The following is a 10460-nucleotide window of genomic DNA, read 5'->3' as shown; positions in this document are numbered from 1 at the left end:
GGTAGAACGAGTCAAAATAATCATAAAAGTTATATATCATTTTGAAATTTTCTCAATATTTATTCTGTAATTAATTAAAATGTATAAACGAATGAGTTCACGAGAAGCGGTAGGACAGGCTTTGTGTGTAAAAGAAATAGCTTACTTCTTACCAACGATGAGTAAACAGCTGATTTTGAGGCGGAATAACAAGCGACACGTATACGTTACTCCGCCTCAAAATCAACTGTTTACTCATCGTTGGTAAGAGGTAAGCTATTTCTTTTACACACAAAACCTGTCCTACCGCTTCTCGTGAACTCATTCGTTTATACATTTTAATTAATTACAGAATAAATATTGAGAAAATTTCAAAATGATATATAACTTTTATGATTATTTTGACTCGTTCTACCCGTACACGGCAGTTGCTCGATCAGTTACCGAACACCCTGTATATAATCACGAAAATCTACTAGATATTATTCTAATTTTTTTCTTTTTGAATGAAGGAGAATATGTTTATTTGAAGCAAAATTTCCTCTTACTAGAAAGAATTCCTATTAAGGATAAGACGAGAGAAAAAGTATCTAAGTAAATAAAAAAAAATACTCGGTGGGTAGTATAATAGCAGACTTACTTTTACAGCACAAAATATATTTTAAATGAAAAAATGTGTATTTTCTGGAAACCCCTTAGCTATTCATGTTGCTTATTCTATTTAAGTGAAAGAATTTAGATTGAAGTTAAATATGTTATTATAATAGTTATCGAACAAATATCTTTTATTTTTTAGATATTTTTTCCCTCAATGTAGATAAAAGACAAAATTTTTCTGAGAATATTAGGTTTAGAAAATTTTTGGCTCAAAGTCTTTTCACTCGTCTTTTCACGTTATTGTTTTAAATCACGTTATTTAACGCATTTAAATATATTAAATTACAATTTACAATTTTTTTTAAACGTGTTAAATAATGTAATTTGAAATGATAAGAAATTTGTAAAAGAAGCTTTAATCAAATCAATCTTCTTTAATCAATAACTCAAAAATATACGTCGTTAAAACAGTAAGAGGACTTTTGTGTGTGTGTGTGTGTGTGTGTCCAGTTTAACGACTTCCACCTGCACGCGAGCGGATGTGCAAATTGCGTCAGATACACCCTGTATAAGAGTAAAATCCTTTAGGGGGGATTTCAGAGGATTCCGCCAAGAGTGAGATTATATATTTCTTTTATGTACCTGTAAAGGAGAGAATGGTAAGAGAGAAAGAGAGAGAGATAACTAACTTCCTCGGTGAATATTAATGTTTTGCTTGCAATTGAATTACGAAAAATGGAGTAGGTCGCGAGCGGTGATTATTAATGTCGCGAATTAGCGAGGATAATCGTGTCGGTAATTAGTTTGTGTCAGTATTACGATAGCATTGATAGTCTCGCGAGGTATGGTTTATGCATGTACAGACTAATTTGTCGATAAATTGGCATGCCGGGCGCTGCCGCGCATTTGCCAGGCCGAGTATACCCCGAATTCGCACGGCCTGAACCCTCTCTCGCAGTCCATCGTGCTGGATGGAAGGTCATAGTCGAAGTTCGCGATGAAGATAAATGGGTGAGATCTCATCGAGCGACGGGTCGACGGTCGAACTGTCCTCGCGCGTTTCAGCTCGCTCGTGGAAGCTTTTGTTGACCGAGCAGCGACGTGGATCGGAATAAAGTAGCGATCTTCGCGGATCGACTCAATCCCGACGTAACTATTCCGACGTTACAAGCCGCGGTCGGGAAACTTTTGTTGACCGAGCAGTGATCGGAGATCAGACCAGCGTAAGGATCTCTCCCTCTCTTTCTCTCTCTCCCTCTCTCTCTCTCTCTCTCTCTCTCTCTCTCTCTCGATGTAACTATCTCGATATTCCAGTCCTGGGAAAGTTTTGTTTACAGTGCTGCAATCGGAGATCGGAATAAAGCGGCGTGGTCGTCGCCGGGAGGTCCGGGATGCGACTTCGGTATAGCTATCTCGATGTTCGAATCACGCGGGATTTTCGTCGACGAAGCAATGATCGATCAGATACGACTGATAAATATCGATTCCCGGAATCCCCGGATGGCGATTTCGCGACAGGAGTGACTTGGTAATCACACGGGAGTCGCGCGAGGATTTTCGTTGATCAAGCAACACGATTGGGGGATCAAGGGTAAAGTATCGATCCGTGGAAATCCGGGAGATCACGAGAACCGTCAGCGTATACTTGGCGATGGTTGTCAAAGGACACAGCTCGCGGGAGTAATATCGTTTGCGCACTCTCTCCCTCTCTCTCTCTTTCTCTCTCTCCCTCCTTCCCTCCCTCTGTTTCTCTCCGGCGTCGTCTTTGGACCAACGCGAACTATACACGTGTCCACGCGGATTGGGACGTAGGAATTGATTCATGCTGCGAGAGCCGTTGTACCGCATGTTTGCTAAGACACTCGGGTACTCTCGCAGCGGGAGGGCCGTACACCGGCAGGAAGACAGGAATACGGACGCTCCGGCGGCCGTGGGATATTTAGGCAAGTTTGGCCGCCTTCGCAAACTCCGTTCGATCCTGCGGAGACGTCTATGCCCGGTGCGCCGCGCTAAGGATGCCCCGCGGCCAACCCTGACCATATATTAATCGCCGTACGACTCGCACAGTTACGGCGGTGCCCTCAGCATAGATTCCCGCGGTATTTCGGGAATAGATTCGAGTTTCGTGAGAGCCACACAGAGAGAAACAGGTAGACAGACAGATAGATGGATGGATATACGTGTAGGCGGAGAAGAAGGAGAGGAGGCTGTGAGAGTAAACAAGATATTTGTGCGTCTCGCTCTGCGCGCCGGTGAAAAATAAAAAGGACGATTCGACGTCGTATATAATATAGTGTCGCGCGAGTTTTCTCGCGGGATACCACTATATTACCGGGTCATAACGTTCCCCGGCGGCGGAGTCCTCCTTTTCGCTGGCGGGAAAAACGCGAGATGATTCTCGCGGAATCGACAAGTACAACGTTCGATTCCTGGCGTCGTCGTAAAACGCGCGATTTTATCGCGCTCTGCTCCCAGAGCCACTCGAGGACTCGTCTCCACCTCTTGGAGGATTTATCATGACTCTCAGCATTCGTTGGAAGACAATGGGGGTCGATGGGGGGGCGTCTTTCCAGCGAGCGAGCGCGCGCGCGCGCAATCGAACGGATCGCTATAAATCGCGAGACTCCTTATCGGCTTCGACCGCCGGCGACCTTAACGGCGCCGAAATCTATGGACGCCGGAAAGTTAGACGAGTCCTAGTTTCCCGAAGTGATACGACCATCGCGAGAAGAGAGCGCGCCCCGCCCCGCCCTCTCGAACTCAGCCCGTGACCTGCGATACGATATTCCGTCTCCGTACGTTATCCTCCTTACGTGTACGGTGTACGATTCTCGTGCTCGTTATCTCAACGGGCAGCAGGATGCGCATCCTGCGGGCCGCTCCCGAATACTGCATCGTAAACGTGGCTTACCACGTTACGCGATAATTATACCACGAACGAACCGATAAGAAACGATAATCCCCTCGAGGAGATTACGCATAACGACCGAAATATTGTATGGCAAATTTGAACACTACAAATACAATCGGTGTATTCTTCACTAAAAAGTTATATGATGACGCTCCTAATTATAGGTTATGTAAATTTCATTTGTTTACATGAATTTATCGGTTGAATTTGACAAGAAACTCTATTGATATCAGTATGAAAGAACAATAAACATATCATAGTTTTAAAAAAATTATTAGATGTCAAATTAAATGATTCGAAATTTCGAAAAAGAAAAAACAATTAGCAATGTGTGAGTCCCAATCAGGGATCAGCGAATTATTTCACGGCTATACAACGAATCATACGATATTTTATATTAACAATGTCCACACGTTCATATTGTTTCAATTTATATAGAGTAATGGTAACACAACCCACTAATAGTCACATGAATCTAAAAAGTCGGTAAAGCAAATAATATTTTATAAATTTTTTCTTAGATATTAACAATGTTTGAAATACTTAGAATATAATTACAGAAGGGAAGGGAATATCAAGAATTTTTCTGTGTTTTTATTATAATGTGTATTCTTTAATGAATCAAATTGACTCTAAATAGGGATTCGATCCATAATTTAAGTCGGATTGTTTCAATTCACTTGGATTCTTAACCTAATTTGGCTAGATTATGCGGTAATACGTGCAAGGATGAAAATCTAAATTGCTCTGTTTCTCGTTTCGTTCTTCTACTTCCCCGTTTCCCATTTCCCTAACCGAGGACGTCTTGCTTACCTCCTTGTTCCAGCGACCTCGACGACCTTGCACCTGCTTCGACTCCACCAGAACGGCGTTAGGGTCCAGTAGGAACTACTCGCGCTTCTCGCCCAGCCTTCCTCGGGAAATAGGAGAACCTGCGACACAAATGGTGAGCGAATCGTTGAATATCTCGTCTAGTGTTCGAGGCATTTTTAATTCATATCGAAAGAGAAAAATGAATTCAGTTGACTTCGGGAACTTTTACGTTCCGCGCGCCACCATTATCTCGCCGGGAGCTCGCTGTGGAAGAGCTATAACACTTTCGAATAAAGTATACGAGATCGCGGGAGGGCTTCGTCGGGACTTTACTGCAGGATAGCTCGGCGTCTTCGACGAGTTCGAGGTTTTCCGTGGAAGATTTGTCGAGGTGGAATCCTTCCGCGGAAGTAGAAGGAGTAAGGAGGCGGGGAAGCGGGAGAAGAAGAAGAAGGAGAAGGAGGAGGATGCTTTCCCGCCGAACGTATCCCCCGCGAAAAAAGCGACCCCTCGACCTCCTTTCACCCTCTTTCCTCCTCGCCTCAGGCTTTCCGCCCCTCGCGGCTTTTCCAAACCTCAGCTATGTGACCGAAATATTGAAACTTCGTCGAACCATTTCTCCCTCGCCCGATGAAAAAGGACAGAGCGTGTCTCCCTGCGCCCCTAGGATGCCCCGCACGCGATTCAGGCATCCGTCATGCCGGGGATTTTCTGTGCCGCTAACGTGCGTTTCGCGAACGTGGATAGATCGCCCTTTAATCGGCACACATCCCGCAGCGGGATACGTAAGGGGATCGTTGTTGCTCTTCGCTCGTCTGTGTGTCGGGCGCAAAACGCCAACCCGTTCGCGTTGCGAGAGATTCGCCGAGGAGTTTCGCACGTCCGGATTTACAAACGCGAATCGCGTTTCGAGCGCGGATATCCCCCTTGAGACGCGGGCGATCTGTCACCAGAAAATTCAAGATTTTACTTCCCCTTATTTCTTTGCGTTTACGATTTTGTATTTACGATTATAGATATACGATCGTACTGCGACGTATCTCCGCGGAGATGATCTTGCGAAACACGACGTCGCGAGAAACCACCGTCGCGAAACATATTCCGGGATACAAATCCAACGGCGCCGCGCAGCCAGGCGAATATCCCCCGCTTTATTGAGGCACAAATCATTCCGTTTCTTCATTACTACCTCGACTCCCGCGAGCAACCTCTCTTGGCAACGGGTTTCGTCAGCATCCCAGATATTTGGCGATAACTGCGCATTCCCGTCGAAGTTACGATACGTTGCAAATTGCTATCTGTCAGCAAGAATGCGCTTTCTTCCACCCTCGGGCTACGAGATCGGAAAAAAGCTAGACGGAGGCAGAAGGGAGAAAGGGAGGGAGAAGACTAGCATGCCAAAAGAGGAACACACGACGCGGCTGAGAGGTTGCGAAGGGCTAGCTTCTCTCGACGATCGAATTTCTCTCTCTCTCTTTCTTTCTCTCTCTTTCTCTCTCTCTCTCTCTCTCTCTCTCTCTCTCTCTCTCTCGCGCGCGCGCGCGCGCTATCTATCTTTCTTCCTCCCCCACCTCAGCCTCGAGTTACCACGAGATAGCTCGTTGCCAAAACTTCTTGATTTGCCGTTCCGGAACAACGGAACAGTCGGCAGGGACAATTTACTCCCCCTGAAGAGGAGAAGGAAGGGGAGGCAGCGCGATTTTATCGGATCCCGTGGAATTGCATTCCAGCCACGTAAACGGGAATATCGAGATTCAGACGAGCCTCCTCTCGACCTCCGTGCGTCCCTTCACCCTTCGTTCTAGTTCGAGTCGAGGAGACGCGACAAACTCGCGGTTAACGTCCTTCTTTTCTTTCTTCACCCCTTTCTCTCTCTCTCTCTCTCTCTCTCTCTCTCTCTCCCCCCCTCTCTTTTTATGTTGGTTTTATCTTTCACATCCTCCGTGAAAGATACATTTTCACGCGCGGGTCGACCCGAAGTGAACGATGGCAATGTATTACGGTAACGTGCTTTAACAACGCGCCGGCCAAAATTTCAATCTCGTATCGCGGATTCGACCGCGCTTTTTCGAAATCCCGCGTGAAATTAATTTATTTTTACATAACATCGCCTGTATAGTCGCGGCGTGCGATCGCGCGGAAATAACGAGGTGGCCAAACAACGGGCGAGCGAGCGAGCGAGCGAATCAGTTTCCAATCGCGGCAAAATCTACCCCGCGGCGATAAAGTATGCATAAAGCTGGAAATACAATTCGCGATGGACCTTCACCGAGCGCCGGCGCGATTATTCGCTCGCTCGCCGATCAAACTCGCATGATTACGTTCGCGTTTCGCGGGGTCGGTTTTACCGTTCCTTCCCGTTCACCCTCTCTTCGCTCCCTTCTCTCTGTTTCTCTCTTTCTCTCTCTCTCCTCCCTCCCCTGCTCCACCTTTCTCTACTCTCCTCTTTCTCCCTTTTTTGATTCGATACCGCGGCCAACCAATCGAACGTGCTCCGCGGTCGAGTTTACTGGCCTTTAATAATGTTTCGCGAATCATCGAGTCGCATTACAGAGCGGCGCGGTGCGCTTTCGCGACGCAGTCGCTGAATTTACCGTCAGGTCGGCGTTATTTAGTATTTTACGCTGCGGTATATTATAACGATCCGCGCTCTGATGCTACATTATGATGATTATATTTCGTCGCTGTTGCCATAATGTAATCCTTTGTCCTGTCGCTGCGACGTACTACGTGTGTGGTCTGCCGTAATTCTGCTATGTCGCACATATAACTATTTAATTCGATCTATCCGAATGCAATTACTTAATTATTCTAGTTACGCTTCTCTCCGTGCTCATCGTCATTGTTCGAAAGTGGTTTACGTGTTGCAGCACGTTTCAACACCGAATTAATTCATTTTCGAAGAAAACGACTCATAATTTGTCTCTCTAAGAGAAAGACGGAGAAAGGGGAAAAGAAAGGAAGAGCTTTTTATGGCAGCTGATCAAATGCTTCAGAGAATTGCAAAAAGCGCCAAATCAATGCAAATTACGGAACGCTTCGCGAGCGAGATGCATCGAGATATCGACCGGAAGCAATCGGGGGTTCAGCTCCCGGCTGCAATTTTGACCGAACGTCCTCGAGCCGGCGAACGCGCCTCTCGACGTGTATCGCGAATCGAAGCATCCTCTCTGAGATATGTTCCCGTTCGCTGCTTTTAATAAGCGAAGATTACGCGCAAACATCGAGTCTCGCAATTTCCCAAGCCAGACTCGCTCCGAGTGCGACTTACGAGAAGGAGAAGAAAAATAGAAGCGCACGACCGTGGAGAGGTTGCGCGAATAAAGAAGAGGCGGCGACCGCGAAGCTCGCGAGGGATGCGAGTGAGGGTCGAATATAAACAGCCGAAGGGACGAGGAAAGGAATTCCAGCCGAAGTTTTCGCGCTCCTCGGCTCCGTCTATTTTTCTTTCCGATCCTTTTTTGCTGCCCCCTTTGTCCCCCTGCCGCCGTTCTCCCCCGTGTGTTTCGTAGTTTCGTGGACACGACGTGTCGCGCATTCGAGCCCAAAGCGGGCCAATCGATCAGTCGATCGAAAAACCGGACATGTCTCTGTGTGATCCCTTCGCTGTTCTTTCTGCATTGTGGAAGAGCGGGCGAGCAAATTGAACTAATTCTCGCGGCTGGGAAATGGTTAGAAATACGCGCGGCGGCGCGTTTGTAATGGCTGGCCTTTCCTGTCGAACATGCAAATTTATCGGCGTCCAACACGCCCCGGAGGTGGACAATTTGTCCATTAACGACTCCAATTACCCGTCGTGGGTATAACTCACCGAGTAGAGATTTTTTCGTTGCCGCGGCGTGCTTCCGTTGGGACATACACGACCGATAGAAAAATAATATCGGTCGGTACAGAGGAACATTTGCGTTTGGTACGCGTGGCACGGCGTAAGGGACTTAATTATTCCAGCTTGTGCCCCGCGCGAAGGAGATTCCCGCTCCGTGTGAAACGTCGCGGCAATTCTCTCTCTTTTTCGCTCGCGGACGAGACGAGAACTCTCGTTGTTCTGCTTCCCTCGGAGTTAAGGAGAAAAATTCACTTTGGCGAATTTAATTTTGCCAGCTGCGCGATTAATTTCCGCCGAGTCTTCGCCACTCGTAAACTGGGTTAGACCGCGACGTTACGCGGTCCCGCAGCCGTTGATTAATCCCGTTCTCGCGCGGACCCGCGAACTCGCTAGTTTATTGTTCGCGGGGCGCGCGCGCGCTTGTCGCACGACAACGAGAAGCTGAAACGGCCGGCGACAATCGCACCCGATATTGCGCGCGCGGATCGCGTTTATATCGTGCTGAATGCCGCTGATTGAATAAGTGGATCTCACGCGCAGCTGCCGTCGTCACCGTGGCTCGCCCGGTCTCGTCTCTATCGTCTCTTCTAACTCGGTCTCCCCGGCGCTCTCATCGACAATTTACCCTCTCTTGAAGCAAGAGACAGAGAGAGAGAGAAAGAGAGAGGGAGAGAGAGGGGGAGGGGAGAGAGACCACACCGAGAGCAACGGTGGTATTTCGCGAGAAGGCTCCTTCCTCCCGCGCGCGACCGGTCGCGCCCGTCGTCTATTTCCTCGCCCCAGTTCCGCGTGCCGCGAGGCGCGCTTAATTACACCCCCGCCGGAAGCGATATTAGCGCTTGTTAGAGTTTTGCGCGATTGATTTCCCGTGCAAGGCTCGCGCAACGAAATGAGAAAACTCGAAGGCCCGTGATCATTCCTGATCAAGTTCAATTGGTGAACTCGGGGCGTGCTGGCTTTTAAATATGTTCCCATCGTATTTAATTTACAATTTAACAATACAATATACGATGATGTACTATGATATCAAACTGTCAAAATGACAAATTAGCCTACTAATCAAGTTATAATGTGTGTGCACACACAAAAAAGATATTTCTCTAATGTGCTGAGAAAAGCGCGATTATTCTGCAATTCAAGACTCAATTCAGGCTTTCTTTCTTTTAAGTAATGGTTATCTTTAAAAGAGAATATTTTCTCGATAGCAATCTTCAAATATGCTCATCATAAATATGAGAAAAGTTTATTATCGTGTACTTAGAAGAAGCTCATTATTATGTACTCAGAAGAAAAACATCAAATAATTCTCTTTACAGGAATATTATAATCCTTAATCGTAGAAAAAGTTAACACTGTGTATTAAATGAATTTTTCTTTTAATTTAATATTGAAATACTAAATTTACTAGGATTCAGAATTCACTATTTTGAATAAATTTAATACTGATTCTCTTAAAGTGAATCAATGAATAATCACTGATATCAGTTATGAGTATAGCGCTGAGCACTTTCAATGCTATATTTATAACTGCAATCAGTGTATATTCAATAATGTTTGACTGATTCATCTTAAGAGTGTATGACGAACTTTTTTGCGGCAGTTTTACGGATAAAGAAAACTTATGAAATATTTGGAACAGACAACATTTACTTGAATGCCAGAGTACATTTTTTCTGTGTGTACGCATATCCAGAGGCAGTTAGAAAGACTCTTGTGTTTTGGCTCGATAAATGGGGGGCTACGGCTTGATCGAAGTTCAGCGTGCAAGAAGAGCGTGCACACGGTGTTCCGGGTTGTGTCGGGTCGGCCGGTCGGTATCAGTTTGCGCCGGGAACGTCAAGTGTCGGAGGTCAATCGCGCGGACGCGGCCTCCGCTTTATCGTGCACGGCTCGCTGCCGTCGTTGCGCCCGCCTTAATTTCGGAAAATCCGATTCGGACGGCGATGTGGCGCGAGTGCGGGGCGCGACCATCGGAGCATAGCGGCAGTTTCGCAACGAGGGTATCGCCGCCGGTGAACGATAGCCCGCGTGCTATTCGTGCGACCGTGTTGGCCGCGTTGCGCATAGGGGATGCCGGTTTACCCGATAATCCGGTAGTTCGGTCCATTGCCCCGCCATAATCCTGTCCCACCCTCGCTCACGCAGCGTGGCATCCCTATGGCTCTCGCGACAATAGCTCGACGTGCATTTCTTTGCGTCCAGTGTTTCTCAAACAATGCGAGACAAGCGGAAATGAACTCTCTCTTCTTTTCCTCCTCTTTTTCCTCTCTCATTCTTCCTTTCTCTCTCTCTCTCTCCCCTCTCTCTCTCTCTCTCCCTCTCTCCCTCTCTCTC

General features: G+C 46.9%; 2 protein-coding genes across 3 annotated transcripts in view; one reads left to right on the top strand and one right to left on the bottom strand.

Annotated features, from left to right (window-relative positions):
• Positions 1–10460, top strand: part of LOC116842134 (ATPase family AAA domain-containing protein 1-B-like) — a 188467-nt gene that overhangs the window by 71615 nt on the left and 106392 nt on the right.
• The window catches only part of LOC116842133, a 59912-nt gene that overhangs the window by 16596 nt on the left and 32856 nt on the right, over positions 1–10460 (bottom strand). For both annotated transcript variants that reach the window (XM_032810885.1, XM_032810886.1), the window contains exon 3: positions 4301–4419. In XM_032810885.1, the coding sequence (XP_032666776.1) occupies positions 4301–4419 (119 nt within the window). The remainder of the gene's footprint in view (positions 1–4300; positions 4420–10460) is intronic.

Source organism: Odontomachus brunneus, unplaced genomic scaffold (genome assembly GCF_010583005.1).
Source record: "Odontomachus brunneus isolate Ranch 3 - 2012 unplaced genomic scaffold, Obru_v1 Obru_scaffold_021, whole genome shotgun sequence".
Classification (NCBI taxonomy): Eukaryota; Metazoa; Arthropoda; class Insecta; order Hymenoptera; family Formicidae; genus Odontomachus; species Odontomachus brunneus.
This window is presented reverse-complemented; position numbering and strand designations above follow the sequence as displayed.